Raw genomic sequence first — 23,350 nt, 5'->3', positions numbered from 1 at the left:
GGAATGCTAAGATTTATATCTGAAGGACTAGGATACAAGAGGGTAAAAGTTCTAGTTAGACCACACCTGGTGTACTGTGTTCAGTTCTGAGCACCACCCCTCAGGAAGGAAGTATTGGCCTTGGAGGGAGTGCAGTGTAGATTTATCAGAATGATACCTGGACTCCAAGGGTCAAGTTATGAGGAGAGATTACAAAAACTAGGTTTGCACTCCTGGCTGGTCTCCCACATTTTACCCTCTGTAAACTTGAGATCATCCAAAACTCTGCTGCCTGTGTCTTAACTTGCACCAAGTTCCATTCACCCATCACCCCTGTGCTTGCTGATCTACGTTTATTCCCGGTCAAACAACAACTTGATTTTAAAATCCAGCCCCACAACTTTCCGAGATATCTGCACTTCTGTGATTCTGGACACTTGAGCATCCCTGATTTTAATTGCTCCACCATTGGTGGCCAGGCCTTCAGCTGCCTAGGCCTCTAGAATTCCCTCCCTACACTTCTCCGCCTCTCCACTTCTTTCCTCCTTTAAGACGCTCCTTAAAACCTACCTCTTTGACCAAGATTTTGGTCATCTGACCTAATATCTCCTTATGTGGCTTGGTGTCATATTTTGTTTTATAATGCTCCTGTGAAGCGCCTTTGGACGTTTTATTACTTCAAAGGTGCTATACAAATATATGTTGTTGTATTCCATGGAATTTACAAGGTTAAGGGATGATTTGATCAAAGTTTTCAAGCTATTAAGGTGAACTGTTAGGGTAGATAGAGAGAAACTCTTTCAACTGTTTGGGGAATCTAGGACTAGGGGACATAGCTCAAAAGTTAGAGACAGGCCTTTCAGGAGTGTAATTAAGAACTACTTCTGCACGCAAAGGATGGTAGAAGTTTGGAATCTCTTCCACAAACAGCAATTGATAGGAGATCAATTGCTAGTTTTAAATCTGAGATTGATAGATTTTTCTTAAAGGATATACGGGAAAGGCAGATATATAGAATTAGGTCACAGATCAGCCATAATCTCAATGAATGGCAAAACAGGGGGAGGTGATACCGTAGTGGTATTGTCACTGGACTAGTAACCCAGAGACCCAGGGTATTGCTCTGGAGACATGGGTTCGAATCCCACCACAGCAGAAGGTGAAATTTGCATTCAATTAATAAATCTGGAATTAAAAGCTAGTCTAATGATGGCCAGGAAACCATTGTTGTAAAAACCCATCTGGTTCATTAATGTCCTTTAGGGAAGGAAATCTGCCATACTTACCTGGTCTGGCCGACATGTGACTCCAGATCCACAGCAATGTGGTTGACTCTTAAATGCCCTCTGAAATGGCCTGGCAAGACATTCAGTTGTATCTAACTGCTACAAAGTCAATAAAACAGAATGAAACCGGACAGACTACCCGGCATCGACCTAGGCACCGAAAACGACAATGGCATACCCAGCCCTGTCGACCCTGCAAAGTCCTCCTTACCAACATCTGTGGGCTTGTGCCAAAGTTGGGAGACCGGTCCCACAGACTAGTCAAGCAACAGCCTGACATAGTCATACTCACGGAATCATACCTTACAGACAATGTCCCAGCCGCTGCCATCACCATCCCCGGGTACGTCCTGTCCCACCGGCAGGACAGACCCAGCAGAGGCAGTGGCATAGCGGTATATAGTTGGGAGGGAGTTGCCCTGGGAGTCCTCAACATCGACTCCAGACCCCATGAAGTCTCGTGGCATCAGGTCAAACATGGGCAAGGAAACCTCCTGCTGATTACCATCTACCGCCCTCCCTCAGCTGATGACTCAGTACTCCTACACGTTGAACATGACTTGGAGGAAGCACTGAGGGTGGCAGGGGTGCAGAATGTACTCTGGGTGGGTAACTTCAATATCCATCACCAAGAGTGGCTCGGTAGCACCACTACTGACTGAGCTGGCTGAGTCCTAAAGAACTCAGCTGCTAGACTGGGTCTGCGGCAGGTGGTGACGGAACCAACAAGAGGGAAAAAAATACTTGACCTCGTCCTCACCAATCTGCCTGCTGCAGATGCATCTGTCCATGACAGTATTGGTAGGAGTGACCACCGCACAGTCCTTATGGAGACAAAGTCCAGCCTTCACATTGAGGACCCTCCATCGTGTTGTGTGGCACTATCACCATGCTAAATGGGATAGATTTCGAACAGATTTAGCAATGCAAAACTGGGCATTCATGAGGCGATGTGGGCCATCAGCAGCAGCACAATTGTATTCAACCACAATCTGTAACCTCATGGCCCAGCATATCCCCCACTCTACCATTACCATCAAAGCCAGGAGACCAACCCTGGTTCAATAAAGAGTGCAGGAGGGCATGCCAGGAGCAGCACCAGGCATACCTCAAAATAAGGTGTCAACCTGGTGAAGCTACAACCCAGGACTACTTGCATGTCAAACTGCGTAAACAGAATGCGATAGACAGAGTTCAGCAAACCCATAAGCAACGGATCAGATCTATGCTCTGCAGTCCTGCCACGCCCAGCCGTGAATGGTGGTGGACAATTAAACAACTAACTGGAGGAGGTGGCTCCACAAATATCCCCATCCTCAATGATGGGGGAGCCAGCACATCAGTGCAACAGATAAGTTTGAAGCATTTGCAACAATCTTCAGCCAGAAGTGCCGAGTTGATGATCCATCTCGACCTCCTCCTGAAGTCCCCAGCATCACAGATGCCAGACTTCAGCCAATTTGACTCACTCCTTGTGATATCAAGAAATGACTGAAGGCACTGGATACTGAAAAAGCTATGGGTCCTGACAATATTACCGCAATAGTACTGAAGACCTGTGCTCCAGAACTTGCCACGTCCTTAGCCAAGCTGTTCGAGTTCAGCTACAACACTGACATCTACCCGGCAATGTGGAAAATTGCCCAGGTATGTCCTGTACACAAAAAGCAGGACAAGTCCAACCTGGCAAATTACTGCCCCATCAATGTAGTCTCAATCATCGGTAAAGTGATGGAAGGTGTCATCAACAGTGCTATCAAGTGGCATTTGCTTAGCAATAACCTGCTCAGTGACGCTCAGTTTGGGTTCCGCCAGGGCCACTCAGCTCCTGACCTCATTACAGCCTTGGTTCAAACATGGACAAAAGAGCTGAACTCAAGAGGTGAGGTGAGAGTGACTGCCCTTGACATCAAGGCAGCATTTGACCAAGTATGGCATCAAGGAGCCCGAGCAAAACTGAAGTCAATGGGAATCAGGGGGAAAACTCTCCGCTGGTTGGAGTCATACCTAGCACAAAGGAAGATGATTGTGGTTGTTGGAGGTCAATCATCTCAGCTCCAGAACGTCACTGCAGGAGTTCCTCAGGGTAGTGTCCTAGGTCCAACCATCTTTAGCTGCTTCATCAATGACCTTCCTTCAGTCATAAGGTCAGTAGTGGGGATGTTCGCTGATGATTCCACCATGTTCAGCACCATTCGCAACTCCTCAGATACTGAAGCAGTCCATGTAGAAATGCAGCAAGACCTCGACAATATCCAGGCTTGGGCTGATAAGTGACAAGTAACATTCGTGCCACACAAGTGCCAGGCAATGACCATCTCCAACAAGAGAGAAGCTAACCATCTCCCCTTCACATTCAATGGCATTACCTTCACTGAATCCCCCACTATCAACATCCTGGGGGTTACCATTGACCAGAAACTGAACTGGAGAAGTCATATAAATACCGTGGCTATAAGAACAGGTCAGAGGCTAGGAATCCTGCGGTGAGTCACTCACCTTCTGACTCCCCAAAGCCTGTCCACCATCTACACGGCACAAGTCAGGAGTGTGATGGAATACTCTCCATTTGCCTGGATGGGTGCAGCTCCAACAACACTCAAGAAGCTCGACATCATCCAGGACAAAGCAGCCCGCTTGATTGGCATCCCATCCACAACATTCATACTTCCACCACCGATGCACAGTGGCAGCAGTGTGTACCACCTACAAGATGCACTGCAGCAACGCACCAAGGCTCCTTAGACAGCACCTTCCAAACCCACGACCTCTGCCACCTAAAGGGACAAGGACAGCAAATGCATGGGAACACCACCACCTGCAAGTTCCCCTCCAAGCCACACGCCATCCTGACTTGGAACTATATCGCCATTCCTTCAGTATCGCTGGGTCAAAATCCTGGAACTCTCTTCCTAACAGCATCTTGGGTGTACCTACTGCACATGGACTGCAGCGGCTCAAGAAGGCAGCTGACCACCACCTTCTCAAGGGCAATTAGGGATGGGCAATAAATGCTGGCCTTGCTAGTGATGCCCACATTCCATGAAAGAATAAAACAAAAACAGGCTCAAGGGGCAAAATGGCCTACTCCTGTTCCTATGTTCCTATCTAAAGGACTTTTCAAAGTTTTAAAGCAGTATGAGGAGCAAATTGTGAAATAACCACTTTAGTCACAAATCTGCTCAACTGTGAGTTGATTTGTAAATTAAGGTATTGCAATGTCAGCTGTAGCTCAGCTGGTAGCACTCCTGCCTCTGTGGATTCAAGCCCTGCTCCAGGATTTCAGCACAAAAGTAAGGCTGAGACTCCAGTGCAGCACTGAGTGATTGCTGCACTAAAGAGGCCTGCTTTAGGTCAGGAGAAAGAACCTGACCCGATCCCGACTGAACCACAGCGGACCTGGCCCGAGTCCCTCTGATTTTGCCCCGAGCCCGACCCGACCCGAACCCGCCACTACTCGACCCGACCCGACCATCCCATTACTTACCTTCCTGACATCCTACCTGCAAGAAGCCGCATTGCATGCGCGTTGACGTCATAGTGACGTCACTTTCTCACTGCGCAGACTCCATTTCGTCCCGACTCCCAGCTCAGGTAAGTTTTTAAAAAATGTTTTAATACTTACCGGCAGAGCACTTACCGTGTGTGTCCGGCCCGACCCGACTCGACTTGACCTGGACTCGGCCCGACCCAACCCAAGCCCGAAAGCTGGCCCCGGAACATGGGCCCCACCCGACCTGAACCCTGTCGGGTTCGGGTCAGGTAGCATGCCTCTACTGCACTGTTGGCGGTTGCTGTCTTTTGGATGAGATGTAAAACTGAGGCACCTGGATGTAGAAGATCCCATGGCATTGTTTCGAAGAAGAGCAGGGAAGTTATGCCTGACATTCTGGGCAATATTTATCCTTCGATTAACATCACTAAAGCAGATTATCGGGTCGTTATCACATTACTACTTGTGGGAGTTTGCTGGGTGCAAATTTGCTGCTGTGTTTCCCACATTACAACAGACACTGCACTTCAAAAGTACTTCATTGGTTGTAAAGCACTTTGGACGTCCTGTGGTTGTGAAAGGCACAACATAAATGCACGTTTTTCTTTCTTTCTAGAGAAACACAGTCTGTTCTTTTTACAGAAACAGAAATTGCTGGATATACTCAGCAGGTCTGCAGCATCTGTGGAGAGAGAAACAGATGAAAGATCACAGACCTGTAACATTAACTCTGTTTCTCTCTCCACAGATGCTGCCAGACCTGCTGAGTATTTCCAGCATTTTCTGTGTTCACTCCAGATTTCCAGTTTCCACAGTATTTTGCTTTTGTATTATGGTCTGTTCTTCAGTTTATTGTAAAGACTTACTATTGTTTGTGCTGGAGGGTCAATAGAATCCTTTCTGCTTGGAGGAAGCATTTGGTACTGTTTGAGTCAGTGCATACCAGTAAAATACAGGAATGGATATTGTATTTACAGGTTAATATGCCACTTTAAAATTACCATGATTATTCTCAACAACATCTTGCATTTATATTGTCGCTTTAACATTGTAGTCCGAAGCAATGCTTCCTTTAAGTTTGGTTCTTTTCTGCGGCCCGTTTTTTCAGTACGCAGTCCCTTTAAATTTATTTTCACGGCCGTGCACATGGGTTATTTCTCACAGAATGAGGCCAGCGTGCTACCTTTCAACCTACTGTGTGACCATGCACCTGTGCAGCTTAGCAGGAACACAGGTCCCAAGGAGCATTATCTAACAAAATCTGACACAGAGCCACATGAGATATTAATGCAGATGACCAAAAGCATGGTCAAAGAGGTAGATTTTAAGGAGTGTCTTAACAGCAGAAAGAGAGATAGGGAGGTTTAGGAAGGGAGTTCCAGAGGTTAGGGCCTCAGCAGTTGAAGGCTTGGCTGCCAGTGGTGGAGCAATTTAAAATTTGGGGTGTGCAAAAGGGCCAAATTGCAGGGGGGTTGGACAGCTGGAGGTGAATTCAGAGATGGGGAGGGTCAAGCCATGGAGTGATTTGAAAATTTTAAAATCAAGGCATTGTTTTCCAGGAGCCAATGAGGTCAGTGAGCTAAGGGGTGATCAGGGAATGGGACCTGGTGCGAGTTAGGATATGAGCAGCAGAGTTTTGGGTGAACTTAAGCTTAGAGAGGGTGGAAAATGTCAGACCGATCTGGAATGTGTTGAAACAATCGAGTCCAGAGGTAACAAAGACATGAATGAGGGTTTCAGCAGCAGTTGAGCTGAAGCATGTGTGGAGTCGGGCAATGTTACGGAGGTGGGAATAGGCAGTCTCAGTGATGGTGTGGACATGTGGTTAGTTGCTCATCTTTGGGTCAAGTATGACACCAAGGTTGCCAGGGAGAGGGATGGAGGTGGTGGCTGAGGAATGGAATTTGTGGTGGGGACCAAAGACAATCGCTTCGGTCTTTCCAATATTTAGTTGGAGGAAATTTCTGCTCATCCAGTATTAGATGTTGGCCAACATTGTGACAATTTAGAGACAGTGGAGGGGTTGAGAGAGTTCCTGGTGAGCTAGAGCTTGGTATCTTCAGCGGACAAACTGGCATTTTCAGGATACGTCACCTAGCGGCCACGCCTCCTTGTAGTTTCCCTGCACCATACATCATCTGGCACTGAGATGGTGGGAAGCCACGAAGCCACCTGAACTCAAGTCTGCACAGAAGCCATTGAATGCTAGGTGGAGAGTGATAGTTTAATTTTATTCGTTCGTGGGATGTGGGCGTCGCTGGCTAGGCCAGCATTTATTGCCCATCCCTAATTGCCCTTGAGAAGGTGGTGGTGAGCTGCCTTCTTGAATCACTGCAGTCCAGTGGGGTTGGTACACCCACAGTGCGGTTAGGAAGGGAGTTCCAGGATTTTGATCCAGCGACAGTGAAGGAACGGCGATATAGTTCCAAGACAGGATGATATGTGGCTTGGAGGGGAGTTTGCAGGTGGTGGTGTTCCTATATGTCTGCTGCCCTTGTCCTTCTAGGTGGTAGAGGTCACGGGCTTGGAAGGTGCTGTCGAAGGAGCCTTTATGAATTGCAGCAGTGCATCTTGTATATGGTACATACTGCTGCCACTGTGCGCCGGTGGTGGAGGGAGTGGATGTTGAAGGTGGTAAATGGGGTGCCAGTCAAGCGGGCTGCTTTGTCTTGGATGGTGTCGAGCTTCTTGAATGTTGTTGGAGCTGTACCCATCCAGACAAGTGGAGAGTATTCCATCACACTCCTGACATGTGCCTTGTAGATGGTGGACCGACATTGGGGAGTCAGGAGGTGAGTTACTCGCTGCAGAATTCCCGGCCTCTGACCTGCTCTTGTAACCATAATACTTATATGGCTGGTCCAGTTCAGTGTCTGATCAACGGTAACCCTAAGGATGTTGATAGTGGGGGATTCGGCCATGGTAAAGCCATTGAACGTCAAGGGGTGATGGTTAGATTCTCTCTTGTTGGAGATGCCTGGCACTTGTGTGGCGCGATTGTTACTTACCACTTATCACCCCTTGCCTGGATGTTGTCCAGGTCTTGCTGCATGTGGACATGGACTGCTTCAGTATCTGAGGAGTCGTGAATGGTGTTGAACATTGTGCAATCATCAGCGAACATCCCCACTTCTGACCTTATGATGGAGGGAAGGTCATTGATGAAGCAGCTGAAGATGGTTGGGCCTAGGACACTACCCAGAGGAACTGGGCTGGGCCTCCCTCCCTCCTGGCAGGGAAATGCTTCCCATCTACAGAAGTTCTATTCATGACAATGTGGGAGACCTAAGCACACACAACTTATAAAGCTTCACTTTGTTTTCTACTTGTCTTAGAGTGTCAAATTGCCTCTGCGACTGCTCCTTGTCACACTTATTAGCATCAGTTTTTGTTTTGTGTAGAAGATATTTGACAAAAGGTGAACAGAATGGTTGACATGTACTGAAGATCACCTACAATGTCAGTGTTCTGTTTTCTAATAAGTGCATTTGTTCCCAACATACATTATTTTGAGATCTATAATGGAGATACATATGTGTATGTATATTTGAGAGCATAGAAAACAATTCCTAAAAATTTGTTTAAAGCTGTGGGATATACATGGTGTGCTTGTCTGATATGGTGTCAATCTTTTTTTTTAATTGACTTTTGTTTAGAGATTGAGAAGGAGCGGACCCGAAGTATTGGAAAGGCAGCACTTGGAGGACCCTTTTCACTCATTGATCATACACGACAGCCCAAGACGGACAAAGACTACCATGGACAGTGGGTCTTGATTTATTTTGGGTTCACACACTGTCCAGACATCTGTCCTGAAGAACTGGAAAAAATGATTGCTGTCGTAGATGAAATAGGTAAAAATTTCAGCAACGGATGCTGTGCGTGGTGATTGAAAATATGCACCAGAAAACATACAGAGGGGTTGCTGTTAAAATTGATATAACTTAAAAACTAACTGATCTGTAGTGCATCAATGGGATATGGGATAGATTTAAATGTGTCTTTCATGTGTGAACTAACATTAAAATACCATTTCAGGTTTACACTGCTACAGTGTAGATCTATGAATAATAGTATAGTTCACAGGAGTTTATACAGGGTGATATTTTGGTGCATTCCCCTCTGTCTTGTAGTACAGGGTTCTTCATAACTTTTTCTTGAAGGCCACATTCTCTCCCACTGTGTCTCTGTTGGGGGGATGTGAATGGAGGTCTAGAGAAACATTGAGCAGCAGGTCTTCTGAAGGCTAAATAAGGGAACGTTGAGCCTCAAGTGATGGTGACAGTGGAAAGTGTCGACAGCGCAGCCAAGCGGCACTTACACAGCAATAACCTGCTCACCAGTGTTCACTTTGGGTTCCGCCAGGACCACATGGCTCCAGACCTCATTACAGCCTTGGTCCAACCTGAACAAAAGAGCTGAACTCCAGAGGTGATGTGAGAGTGACTGCACTTGACATCAAGGCCGCATTTGACCGAGTATGGCATCAACATCCTAGCAAAACTGAAGTCAATGGGAATCAGGGGAAACTCTCCACGGGTTGGAGTCATACCTAGTACAAAGGATGATGGTTATGGTTGTTAGAGACCAAACATCCAAGCCCCAGGACATCGCTGCAGGAATTTCTCAGGGTAGTGTCCTAGGCCCAACCATCTTGAGCTGCTTCATCAATAACCTTCCCTCCATCATAAGCTCAGAAGTGGGGATGTTCACTGATGATTGCACAGTTTTCAGTGCTAGTCGTGACTCCTCAGATACTGAAGCAGTCCATGTTCACATGCAGTAAAACCTGGACAACATTCAGGCCTGGGCTGATAAGTGGCAAGTTACATTCGTGCCACACAAGTGCCAGGCAATGACCATCTCCAACAAGAGAGAGTCTGTCTATCTCCCCTTAACAGTCAACAACATTATCATCACTGAATCCCCTGCCATCAACATCCTGGGGTTGCCATTGACCAGAAACTGAACTGGACCAGCCATAAAAGTATTATTGCTACAAAAGCAGGTCAGAGGCTGGGAATTCTGCAGCGAGTAACTCATCTCCTGACTCCCCAAAGCCTGTCCACCATCTACAAGGCATAAGTCAGGAGTGTGATGGAATATTCTCCACTTGCCTGGATGAGTGCAGCTCCAACAACAATCAAGAAGCTTGACGCCATCCAAGACAAAGCAGCCCACTTGATCGGCATCCCATCCACCACCTTAAACATTCACTCCCTTCACCACCGGCGCACAGCAGCAGCAGTGTGTACCATCTACAAGATGCACTACAGCAACTTGCCAAGCCTCCTTCGACAGCACCTTCCAAATCTGCAACGCCTAGCATATAGAAGGACAAGGGCAGCAGACATATGGGAATACTACTATCTGCAAGTTCCCCTCCAAGTAGGACATCATCCTAAATCGCTGTTCCTTCACTGCCACTGGGTCAAAATCCTAGAACTCTCTTCCAAACAGCACTGTGGGTGTACCTACACCAAATGGACTGCAGTGGTTCAAGAAGGCAGCTCACCACCACCTTCGCAAGGGCAATTAAGGATGGCAACAAATGCTGGCCTGCCAGCGATGTTCACATTCCCATGAAAGAATAAAAAAAAAGGAGTACTTCCCTCGAAAAACCATTTTTTAGTGTGTCCTCATTCTATTGTTTACCTCACTCTAGCACAGTGAACAGTACATTCCCAAGTAGCTATTGTAGTGAAGGTTAACTACATAATTTGTTTGCTTTTGATTTATATTATATCTCTGTGACTCTATCGGGGAGTGAGACTGACTGCATAGCTCCGTGGAGAGCGGCATGCTGTCAATGGGCCGAATGGCATCCTTCTGAGCTGTTAAACTCTGCATAGAGTCATAGAGTCATTAATATGAATTCAGTAAAACAGTTGAAGATGTCATCATTTAAAATGCAGTTCAGGAATAAGCTGATTAAAGGGGTGCCTTACTGAACTTGTATTGCTGTTAGAATCCACATTGTGTTATGATATTACACTTCATAGTATTTTCATAGCAATTCTAGCTATCAGCATCAGGTGGCACTAATAGTTGTTGCAGCTTGTTGCCTACATTGCAATGTTGACAGTTGTATGTTCAAGCTTCAGGGCACCCACATCTGGGTCGGAGCTATGAGGGAATTGCAAGTTTTGATTGGGAAGTCAATTTCAGTGCCACTTACTTTGTCTTTCGTGACCATTGAGCACCGCAGGTACTGGAGTTATGTCGTGGATGTCCAGAAACATGTTATTATTTAGTTTGATAAGTTTCCTTTTCCTTTTATGGTTAAGTTTTTTTATTAGTTGTGCCCCAAAAAAAAAGGGGAAGATTTATTTGGCTTTTGGTTGATTGGTTATTTTAGTAAAAGTGTACTTTGTGTAGCCACATCACTAACTGCTTTTGGTCACCAGTTAGTTTCAGGTTAGTTATGGACAGAAGCTCATTTTTGGTCAGCCACGTGAAAACATAAGTTGTGCATTACCAAAAATGACCTTTGTGCCAAGCGCAGCTATTTGTATTATATGGGGGAGAATTTTGCTTTTTAAATAAGTGATGGGTTCCTTGGGTTTCTTTGCCTGTAGGTTAAAAAACAGTTGTGTAGTAGCTGTAGTGCTTTAAGGCTCTATTAGTACCATGAAAACAACACGAAGAGTAACTGTACTTAGGTGGTTGAGTGAAGATTTCTTTTTTTTTAGAGATACAGCACTGAAACAGGCCCTTCGGCCCACCGGGTCTGTGCCGACCAACAACCACCCATTTATACTAACCCTACAGTAATCCCATATTCCCTACCACCTACCTACACTAGGGGCAATTTACAATGGCCAATTTACCTATCAACCTGCAAGTCTTTGGCTGTGGGAGGAAACCGGAGCACCCGGCGAAAACCCACGCGGTCACAGGGAGAACTTGCAAACTCCGCACAGGCAGTACCCAGAATCGAACCCGGGTCCCTGGAGCTGTGAGGCTGCAGTGCTAACCACTGCGGGTGTGAAGCTTTGCTTTCGAATAAAATGTAAGATGAAAGTATTGATTTGGATCAAGAGTTAAGTTTTGGGTTTAGGAATTTGTACAATTTGTGGACATAATGTAATAAACATGATTAGTGATAACTGTGGAATCACAGCAATGTAGTTTATGCACTAGCTTATAGGAGAACCAAACAGGAGGAGGTTGAGTTAACAAAAAATGCAATTTCCAATTTTATTCAAATCTAAACATATCAGTAATAAAATACAGAAATATAGTTATTACCTGTTAGGAAAAAGTGTTGGTATATTCCAATCTTCTATTGTCATTATATACAATTGATTTAAATGGAACAGAATCTATATGTTTGTACACAAAGTTGTTTTGAGTACAGGAGCTGGTGTAGGGGCTGTTAGATTACTTAGTTCTACATGTATTGAGGAACTGTAGGGAGTCATTGTAGCTTGTCTAGTGCAACCACACATTTGAAATGCACAATGTTGCAATAGTTAGGTGTCTCTGTTTAGTTTAGAGTGATCTTATTATTGCTGTCATACTTCCTGTTACAGACAAAATCCCCTCATTGCCAAACCTGACACCGCTTTTGATCACAATTGATCCAGACCGAGATAATGTTGAGGCCATGGCAAGATACGTCCAAGGTAGGTTGGCTAATTTTTAAAAAAGTAGAACATTTTGGAGTTACATAACAGATCAGTTAACAAGGAGAAAGAAAGTTAATGTTTCCGGTCAAACCCTTTCTCTTTTACAGATGCTGCCTGATCTGTGCACTGGTACAATTTGCAGTATATTTTTTCTTCTTATCTGACTAACTTCTTTGAAAAATCCTTTCTGGAGGTCAGCCCTTGCATCCATGATAAAGGAAGAAGGCATTAGATTAAGTAATTAACTTGCTGTGTAACGTTAAAGTCTTCATTGCCTGTACAGGGTTAGTGCGGGGGGTTTCAGTCACTCAATCTTGGCAGTTGGCATGTGTTTTTTTGCAGCTGTTATGCATTTTCTGCTGTTGAAACTATCAGATAGGAGCAGTTGGGAGTCTGGAATGTGAAAGTATTGCCTGTTAACGTGAAGTGATTTGGTACAGTAAAAGTGGTAAACCTTGATTCTCATCTGCTTAGGGTTCTGAACTCTTGATTCAGCGCCAGAACGGTGTGTACAGTTTTGTCGCTATAGCAACCCATGTGAAAATTCCATTTCTCCTTTATTGAGCTTTTATTGAAACTGTAGTCTTACTATGCAGGAAGACTTAGTGTAAAGCTGCAGGAGCACCTTTGGGTTAATCACATTATGATCCACTAATATCAAGCTTAAACTGAACAGTTTTAAGTTTTATATTTTTTTTAAAAACTGAATGCTTGAAATCTGAAAGAAAAAACAGGAAATATTGGAAGAACACAATTGATCAGTCAATACCTCTAAAGGGAAAAGACCATTTCTTGATGGGTCAGAAGTGTGTCTTTGCTGCTAATGGATTAAGACCTAAAACATCAACAGCCAATCTTTTTTCTTTGCAGATGTTAACAGTCCAGTTTTGCATTTCCAGCATTTTCTGCTCTAAATTTTAAATGGATGCATTTCGTTCCAGTCTGCTATAAGCAGATAGGTGGGGCATCACAATAGTAACTGCATTTCAAATCTAATGCATTGGCTACAGATTACTTTGGGACATCCCGCGGATGTGAAGGGAGCTGTATAAATGCAGTCCTTTGCTTTTAATGCAAATGTTTTTTTTTAAAATTGCACACTGTAACATAATACAAATAAATTCTGGATCCTTTCTCTCTAGAGTTTTCTCCAAAGTTAATTGGTTTAACTGGGTCACAAGAGCAAATAGAACAGGTATCGAGAGCCTACAGGGTCTATTTTAGCCAAGGACCTAAAGATGATGACAATGATTATATTGTAAGTAAATTTATTTCCATTTGCAGTGTTTGGTTGTTTTTATTTTAAAACATAGTAAGATAGTAACTTTCAGGTAGGAGGAATCCTTCAGTCTATCTGGCCCACCTTTCCATAGTATTCCCTTGGTACATTTCTAATTAACTGTGAATCTCATTTGTTGATACTGACCTATCCAGTTTCTTCTTGAAACCCATTAAGGATTCTTGTTCCAGTATGGACTGGATGGGCCAAATGGGTGCCTCTTGTGCTGTAATGACTCTATGACCTGTGTCAGTAGTCTCTTCCACAAAGTTAGCAACCATTTAATAAAAGAAAGTTCCTCCTGGATCTCCTATTGTCCTTAATTCATAAATAGGATTCCTTGCGCTTAAGTGCTGTACACACATAGCTGCTAACTTGGATCCAATTTGTCCAAACCTGTCATAATTTTAAACATTTTTATCATTACCCCTCTCGGTATTCTCTTTTCAAGAAAGAAAAGACCCAGGGCAGTGAATCTTTCCTCCATAAAAGTGAATCTTTCCTCAAAAAAGAAGCAAATTATCTAAATGGTGAGAGATTGCAGTACTCTGAGACACAGTGGGATCTGGGTGTCCCAAGTGCATGAATCGCAAAACGTTAGTATGCAGGTACAGCAAGTAATTAGGAACGCTAATAGAATGCTATCATTTATTGCGAGGGGAACTGAATACAAAAGTAGGGAGGTTATGCTTCCTTATACAGGGCATTGGTGAGACCGCATTTGGAGTACTATGTACAGTATTAATCTCCTTATTTAAGGAAGCATGTAAATGCGTTGGAAGCAGTTCAGAGAAGATTTACTAGACTAATAGCTGGAATGGGCGGGTTGTCTTATGAGGAAAGGTTGTACAGGCTAGGCTTGTATCCACTGGAGTTTAGGAGAGTAAGAGGCAACTTGATTGAAACATATAACATCCTGAGGGATCTTGACAGGGTGGATGTGGAAAGGATGTTTCCCCTTGTGGGAGACTCTAGATCTAGGGGTCACTGTTTAAAAATAAAAGGTCACCCATTTAAGACAGAGATGAGGAGAAATTTTTTCTCTCGGAGGGTCGTGAGTCTTTGGAACTCTCTTCCTCAAAAGGCAGTGGAAGCAGAGCCTTCGAATATTTTCAAGCCAGAGGTAGATAGATTCTTGATAAGCACGGGGTGAAAGGTTATCAGCGGTTGGCAGGAATGTGGAGTCAAGGTTACAATCAGATCAGCCATGATCCTATTGAATGGCGGAGCAGGCTTGAGGGGCTGAGTGGCCTACTCCTACTCCTAATACGTATGTTTGTATACATCATTCCATTGTGTTCTGGGATAAGCCCATGGGATAAATGGGAATGGATTAAAATAAATTGATAAATGTAGTTCTTCTATGTACTTTCTTCAATAACTGAATATCTTTTTTGAAACAGGAAGACAAAAAATTGCATGCAGAACTCCAGATGTAGTCTCAACAGAACCAAATACAGTTATAAAATGATTTCTCTGGATTTATATGTTTATACCTCTTGCTAAACATCTCAACGTTCTTTTTTTTAAACAGTCTGAGAATATTGTGCTGATGGTTTTGGTGACCTTTTCACTAAAACTCCAAGATCTCTGTCCATTTGCAGCATCTCAAATACAGTCCCATTTAGCACGAAATCCATATCAACATTCTATCTGCCAAAACTTATAATGTTACATTTCCCCATAATTACATTATCTCCAACCACTGATCGAGCTGATCCCTTTAAATCTGTGCACATTGATATTGATAAGAGAGCTCTTGGGCCAACCATCAAGAAGATCACCCCCCTCAAATCTAAATCGGGGGACAAAATCACTGACCAACGCAAACAGATGGACCGCTGGGTTGAGCACTACCTAGAACTGTACTCCAGGGAGAATGCTGTCACTGAGACTGCCCTCAATGCAGCCCAGCCTCTACCAGTCATGGATGAGCTGGACATACAGCCAACCAAGTCGGAACTCAGTGATGCCATTGATTCCCTAGCCAGCGGAAAAGCCCCTGGGAAGGACAGCATTACCCCTGAAATAATCAAGAGTGCCAAGCCTGCTATACTCTCAGCACTACATGAACTGCTATGCCTGTGCTGGGACGAGGGAGCAGTACCCCAGGACATGCGCGATGCCAACATCATCACCCTCTATAAAAACAAAGGTGACCGCGGTGACTGCAACAACTACCGTGGAATCTCCCTGCTCAGCATAGTGGGGAAAGTCTTTGCTCGAGTCGCTCTGAACAGGCTCCAGAAGCTGGCCGAGCGCATCTACCCTGAGGCACAGTGTGGCTTTCGTGCAGAGAGATCGACTATTGACATGCTGTTCTCCCTTCGTCAGATACAGGAGAAATGCCGTGAACAACAGATGCCCCTCTACATTGCTTTCATTGATCTCACCAAAGCCTTTGACCTCGTCAGCAGACGTGGTCTCTTCAGACTACTAGAAAAGATCGGATGTCCACCAAAGCTACTAAGTATCATCACCTCATTCCATGACAATATGAAAGGCACAATTCAACATGGTGGCTCCTCATCAGAGCCCTTTCCTATCCTGAGTGGTGTGAAACAGGGCTGTGTTCTCGCACCCACACTTTTTGGGATTTTCTTCTCCCTGCTGCTTTCACATGCGTTCAAATCCTCTGAAGAAGGAATTTTCCTCCACACAAGATCAGGGGGCAGGTTGTTCAACTTTACCTGTCTAAGAGCGAAGTCCAAAGTACGGAAAGTCCTCATCAGAGAACTCCTCTTTGCTGACGATGCTGCTTTAACATCTCACACTGAAGAATGCCTGCAGAGTCTCATCGACAGGTTTGCGTCTGCCTGCAATGAATTTGGCCTAACCATCAGCCTCAAGAAAACGAACATCATGGGGCAGGATGTCAGAAATGCTCCATCCATCAATATTGGCGACCACGCTCTGGAAGTGGTTCAAGAGTTCACCTACCTAGGCTCAACTATCACCAGTAACCTGTCTCTAGATGCAGAAATCAACAAGCGCATGGGTAAGGCTTCCACTGCTATGTCCAGACTGGCCAAGAGAGTGTGGGAAAATGGCGCACTGACACGGAACACAAAAGTCCGAGTGTATCAGGCCTGTGTCCTCAGTACCTTGCTCTACGGCAGCGAGGCCTGGACAACGTATGCCAGCCAAGAGCGACGTCTCAATTCATTCCATCTTCGCTGCCTTCGGAGAATACTTGGCATCAGGTGGCAGGACTATATCTCCAACACAGAAGTCCTTGAAGCGGCCAACACCCCCAGCTTATACACACTACTGAGTCAGCGGCGCTTGAGATGGCTTGGCCATGTGAGCCGCATGGAAGATGGCAGGATCCCCAAAGACACATTGTACAGCGAGCTCGCCACTGGTATCAGACCCACCGGCCGTCCATGTCTCCGTTATAAAGACGTCTGCAAACGCGACATGAAATCGTGTGACATTGATCACAAGTCGTGGGAGTCAGTTGCCAGCATTCGCCAGAGCTGGCGGGCAGCCATAAAGACAGGGCTAAATTGTGGCGAGTCGAAGAGACTTAGTAGTTGGCAGGAAAAAAGACAGAGGCGCAAGGGGAGAGCCAACTGTGCAACAGCCCCAACAAACAAATTTCTCTGCAGCACCTGTGGAAGAGCCTGTCACTCCAGAATTGGCCTTTATAGCCACTCCAGGCGCTGCTTCACAAACCACTGACCACCTCCAGGCGCGTATCCATTGTCTCTCGAGATAAGGAGGCCCAAAAGAAAAAAGAAAGAAAGAAAGATATTGATCATTTGCCACACTCCCTACTTGGTATTGCCTGCAAATTTGAATGCTGTGGGCACAATTTGTTCCTCTAAATTTGTTATATAAATTATACACAGCAGCCTTAATTCTGAACCTTATGTCACTCCACTGGTATCTGGCTACCAACCAGATAGCTGCCCATGCACTTCTATCTGCTGTCTACAAACCAAGCATTTATCAATCCATTTGAATACATTCCCATTTATCCCATTTGTTCAGACCTCATCCAGTAGCCTATTGTATAGGACAGTCAGTTGCCTTCCTGAGATCCAAAAAGTTAACATGCACGCTCTCCATAACATCAGTGGCTCCCTTATCTACTATGTCTGTTGACTCCTCAAAAGAATCCAATAAGTTAGTCAAGCATGACCCCCACTCATAAAACCTTCCTGTAGCAGGTTAGCTCATGCTCCTCAAGCTGATCTTTTATATTATCACTCATAGTATTTCCCAACAGTGGAAGTAAGGCTACAGGTCTATAATTTGACGGTTGATCTCTTGTTAGTTTTTTTGCAGATAGGAGTCACATTGTTTATTTTTCAATCCTTGGGGGTTTTGGCTTGAGTCCCATGAGCTCTGAAAAATATTCTTAAGTGGACTTGCAATCATTTGAGTTAATTCCTTCAGAGCTCTGGGATAAAGTTGTCAAGGCGGCACAGTGGTGCAGTGGTTAGCACTGCAGCCTCACAGCTCCAGGGACCCGGGTTCGCTTCTGGGTACTGCCTGTGCGGAGTTTGCAAGTTCTCCCTGTGACCGCTTGGGTTTTCGCCGGGTGCTCCGGTTTCCTCCCACAGCCAAAGGCGCAGGTTAATAGGTAAATTGGCCATTGTAAATTGCCCCTAGTGTAGGTAGGTGGTAGGGAATATGGGATTACTGTAGGGTTAGTACAAATGGGTAGTTGTTGGTCGGCACAAACTTGGTGGGCCGAAGGGCCTGCTTCAGTGCTGTATCTCTAAATAAATTAATAAACCAGGAGCCTTGTCTACCTTCAGTTTCAACAGTTTCCCCAATATATCCCCTTTTGAGATTTAAGAAGATTTCAGTCTACATTCACCTTTAAACTGCACCCCACTTTGACATTTCTCCCCCATTACTTTTGTGAACACTATTGGAAAATTCCTATTAAATACTTAAAGCAGTTTCTCTGTCTTTGGACACCGTTTTCCCATTGTCATTTTTCAGTGGGTCAACACCTCTTTGCACCCTTTTTTATTTTTATGATAAATTTGTTCTTTCCCTGTCTCAGATGAGTATTGGCTAAAATATAGCAAGTGTAACATCAGGAAAGAAAAAGGCCTCAGAGTGGTCTATAAACCCTGCATCCTTGATACTATGAAACAGATATTAGAAGGAAACCCCTTTGCCATTTCATTCTCGCGCATCCAGTGTTGTAAAATGGATGCAATTGGAGCTTTTACAATGCTGATTTAAAGCAAATAAACAAATAATACTTTGCCCTATTGAAAGAAGAGCACCGTATCATTTATTTCTTATTCTCCTGGAGTTAGGTTACAAATTGAAGGTATTTTGTGTTTTTGACTTGCCCCCATTAGGTATTAGGTTGGGACTGTCACTTAAAACTTATATACATTGAGCAAAGAGAGATTTTCATTCCATAGTTGGAGGTAGATATGATCCTAGTTCCCAGAAATTGAGTACTTTGCAACTGATTTGGACCATTGTAACTCAACTTTAGCATTGACCGTTCCTTTGGTGACTGGGGCACTTTTGAACATAAGGCCTACCCTATCAAATTACATTAGTGGTTGTTTTGTAGTTTTCTTGTGATTTTTTTTTTTAAAGCTGTTTTTGGATTCCTTTGCTTTTAAATATGTTGCACTGCCACATACAATGGGTGTATTATACATACCCCATATGGAAGACACTCAGCCAATTGATGGAGTCATATGCAAGTACCTAAATTACACAATACAATAGGTTGAGATGAACATAGACCAGAGGCTTCACTTTGTACCTTCCTAATCTGTAGTATTCGGTTGCACAACAGGCAGTACATTTAACCACCAAGGGATTTTTTGATTTGTCCTTACCCTTGTAGATTGCTATTAGATTGCACCTCAATTCCAGCCTCAAAACATTACAGTACACATACTCCATGTTATGCATCAATATTTTGGGCCTTCTAAAACTGAATTACATAATTTTTTGCAAATGAACACAATCAATGTCTTTGTTTTCTTGCTATTTAAGAAGTGAACCTCAATAAGACTCTTGAAGGAGAGCATACAGGCCAGATACAAAATCCAAAGCCCATTTATTTAAAAAAAAACACCATAGGGCCTACATGAGTTGAAGTCTTTTCAGTTCTAATTTAGATATATAGCAAGGGATTCTGTTGCAAAAAGTGTTAACCTGCCTTTATGTTGTCTTTTTTTTCAGGTTGATCATACAATAATCATGTATCTTGTTGGTCCCAATGGAGAATTTCTGGAGTATTATGGTCAGAATAAGAAGAGTGCTGAGATTTCTAGTTCTATAGCTTCACACATGAGAAAGTTCAAACACAAGTAATATGAATACTTGACTGCACATGAAAAAAAACTGGTAAAGTCAAGCTGAGCATTTTTGAGAAATAATGAATACAGTATTTCAAATAAAAATTAAATAATAGTTGAAAGCTCTTTGGGAAAGGGTACAAGTTCATATGTTGCCTTTGAAAACATGGGTACATGTTAAAAATGAGTAAATCCATGAACAAAGTTAGAATCATAAAATAAAAATGGGAAATGCAGAGGTCAGTCAGCATCTGAAAGGAGATCAGACTTTGTTATAGAATCATAGAAAGTTTATGGCACAGAACGAGGCCACTTGGCCCAACGTGCCTGCGCCGGCCAAAAGCAGAGTCACCCAACCTAATTCCAGCATTTGGTCCCTAGTCCTGCAGGTGACGGCACTTCAGGTGCACATCCAGGCTCCCTTTAAATGAGATGAGGTTTTCTGCCTCCACCACCCTTTCAGGCAGTGAGTTCCAGACCCCAACCACCCTCAGGGTGAAAAAAATTTCCTCATCCCACCCACCCTCTAATCCTTTTACCAATCACTTTAAATCTGTGCCCCCTAGTGACTGACCTCTCTGCTAAGGTAAATAGGCCCTTCCCATCCACTCTATCCAGGCCTCTCACAATTTTGTACATCTCAATCAAATCTCCCCTCAGCCTCCTCTGTTCCAAGGAGAACAACCCCAGTCTATCCAATCATCCCTCATAGCTGCATTTTTCCAGTCCTGGCAACATCCTCGTAAATCTCCTTTGTACCCTCTCTAGTGAATTTACATCCTTTCTGTAATGAGATGACCAGAACTGCATACAGTACTCAAGTTATGGTGCTTCAGATGTGTATCCGTCATCAGAACTCTCAAAATCATAAAAGGTTGAAGCACAAATATGGACCAATTGCCCCATTAAGACTGCGCCGATGTTTTTCTCTGCATGAGCCACCACATCTAGTTCCACACTCCTGCTCGCTGTCCATAGCCTTTGATATTCTTTTTCAAGCAACAATCTAATTTACTTTTAAAGGAATTTATGGGCCTTTCCGCAACCATGGATTGTAGGCGAGAATTCCACATGTTCTGTAGAGATTTGTTTTCCAACCTTCCTTTTAATTATTTTGTTTAAATTTTTGCTCTCTTGTTCCTGTCTAGCCACCCAACAAGACTAATCTATTGCTATTTACCTTATCCTAACCCTTTATAACCTTGAAGGTCTCTGTCTGATTACCTCTTAGCCTTTTCAGCACCAGCGAAAAAAGCCCCAAGTTCTCGAGTCTCGCTTCAAAACTATAACCCTCTGTCCTAGCAATACCATACTGAATCTTAGTACATCTTTTCCATTGTTTTTATATCCTTCCTGTCTGCCCCTGGGGAATCGGCGTAGCCATTTTGAAGCGGCGCTACGTAAACAGATTTTCCTCCGGTTGTTTAATAGAACTGCACCCATCGAAACCATTGGAATAGACAGGCAGAACATTGGTACCCCTGACAGTGAGGGACTCTTGGCCTAGCTTATAAGGTCAATCATGGTATGGCGTTCGAGCCCAGAATCTTCTGGCCTAGAAGCTTGGGTGCTACCAGTTCAGCTAAGCTGATACATGATGGCAAATTCAATATTTCTTTCTCTTTAGATTCTTTTCTCTTGTAAAGACATGGAGCCATGTTGGGCTATGGTTCCAAGAAAACTGGCAGTCCTGTAAATCTTTATGCAGGTGACCATTCTTCAATGTGTGACCCAAGATAATGTTAGTAGGCATCTCAACTGTGGTGAGGTTGGGGGGTGGGGAGGTTGCAGAGAACAGGGAAAATGAAAGAAAATCCTGGTTGAACCTTATCTGTCCTTACTGGACATCTATGTTAATATACTTCCCAGAAAGATCTTGGTGGATGAGGACTGTGAGATGCAGGTGATATTTAATCCCTCCCCATCACTGGGGTTCCATCACACACAAATTTCAAACACAATTGTGTGGTGAGTTCAAAGATCCTTGCGTGTACACCCATGCTGATCTAATGGTAAAATGTTACATTCTGTTACTTCCAAGTTATAAAAGCTATTTTTAGCCTAAAAATCATATCTAAAATCTCTTCCTATTTTGATTCATGCATTGTACAAAGTTTTTTCAAGATCTTGTAGCCAGATCTGAAATATTGCACACACATATACACATACACACAAAGATGTGGTCACAGGGCAACTGTTTAAACAGTTTTCTGGCATAATTCAATTTGTATTCTGGCTTTTCAACAGTTAAGAGAATTAACCCGTGAACTTAATCTGTTCATTTAACTAAGCAGAGATAAATATGGGAGACTGTACCTTTTTATATAGTTATATTGAGAATATAGAATATTCTAATGCAAAACTAAACGACCAGGGAGGCATCTTCATGAAATGGACATGTCTAGCACCATGAGCTCTGGTCTAGGATAGTTACTATTTGAGAAGAATTATGGAGGTCAGTTATGCAGGAAAATTTCCAAGAAGTGATCTTAATTGTACAGCAGTCAGTGCGAGTAAATGTCATGTAAATTAAGCAAGACACTTGGCATCTCTCTATTATCATCAACTATTTATTTGGCTGGGATCAATTTTCTTTTAAGGCTATTAAAAGGACATGAATCTGCATTTGGTAAAATAAGCCCACGACATGGTCTCTGTTCCTTCGAACATTCCACAGACTTCAGTACTTTTATCTCTGATGATGATTAAAGCATAATAAAATGAAATGCTGTCTGGAATCTTTTCTCAGTTTATGGTTCACCATGTTTGAGTGACATGACCAGCAGTTTACAGTAACAGAAAATTATCACAGCATTGATTGTCTAGGATCAGTACATGAACAATAAGGGAACTATTACAGAAATCTTATACATAGAATTATTCTTCTATAAGTCAACCTTGTATAGATCTGTGTTTTTCAATGTTTTTGTCTTTCTTATAGAGTTTTAGATTTTAATGATCAATTTGACTGAAAATAAACATTCTGATTTATTTGAAGATTAAAAATTTGCCTTTTAGATTGTAAAATCATCAGATGTAGGGAAAATCTTTAGAACTAAGAATTACAAAGGTTCAAGGCTAGAAAAATATCTTATGTCCTGGATTATATGTTGAGAATAACGGTGAGGCTATAAGCACTCGCCATTATTGAATAAATCGGACAGTAACTTCCAGAGTCCGCACACACAGTTAAACGGGAAAATCTGCAAGTTGCGATCCAAGTTTTCCTGCTTCTCCACAGTCTGTTCTGTAGAAGTACCTCACTGACAGACTCACATGTTACCCAGTAAACAAGATAGAAAAAGCTAGAGCTGGTGCATTTAGGTGCAAGTGACCAGGTCCCTCTCACTAGTGAATACTGAAGCAAAGTATTCATTTAGGACCTCCCC

The 23,350-nt window shown here is 43.6% G+C and overlaps 1 protein-coding gene across 1 annotated transcript in view; it reads left to right on the top strand.

Moving 5' to 3' along the window:
• LOC137384239 (protein SCO1 homolog, mitochondrial-like) overlaps positions 1-22,967 on the top strand; it is a 28,615-nt gene extending 5,648 nt beyond the window's left edge. The window contains exons 4-7 of the mRNA XM_068057960.1: positions 8,415-8,612; positions 12,294-12,386; positions 13,532-13,647; positions 19,846-22,967. Coding sequence (XP_067914061.1) covers positions 8,415-8,612; positions 12,294-12,386; positions 13,532-13,647; positions 19,846-19,977 — 539 coding nt within the window. The 3' untranslated portion in view covers positions 19,978-22,967. The remainder of the gene's footprint in view (positions 1-8,414; positions 8,613-12,293; positions 12,387-13,531; positions 13,648-19,845) is intronic.
• The last annotated feature ends 383 nt before the right edge of the window (positions 22,968-23,350 follow it).

This window comes from Heterodontus francisci, chromosome 26 (genome assembly GCF_036365525.1).
Source record: "Heterodontus francisci isolate sHetFra1 chromosome 26, sHetFra1.hap1, whole genome shotgun sequence".
NCBI lineage: Eukaryota > Metazoa > Chordata > Chondrichthyes > Heterodontiformes > Heterodontidae > Heterodontus > Heterodontus francisci.
Note: the sequence above shows the minus strand (reverse complement) of the source record. Positions and strands in the feature narration are given on the sequence as shown.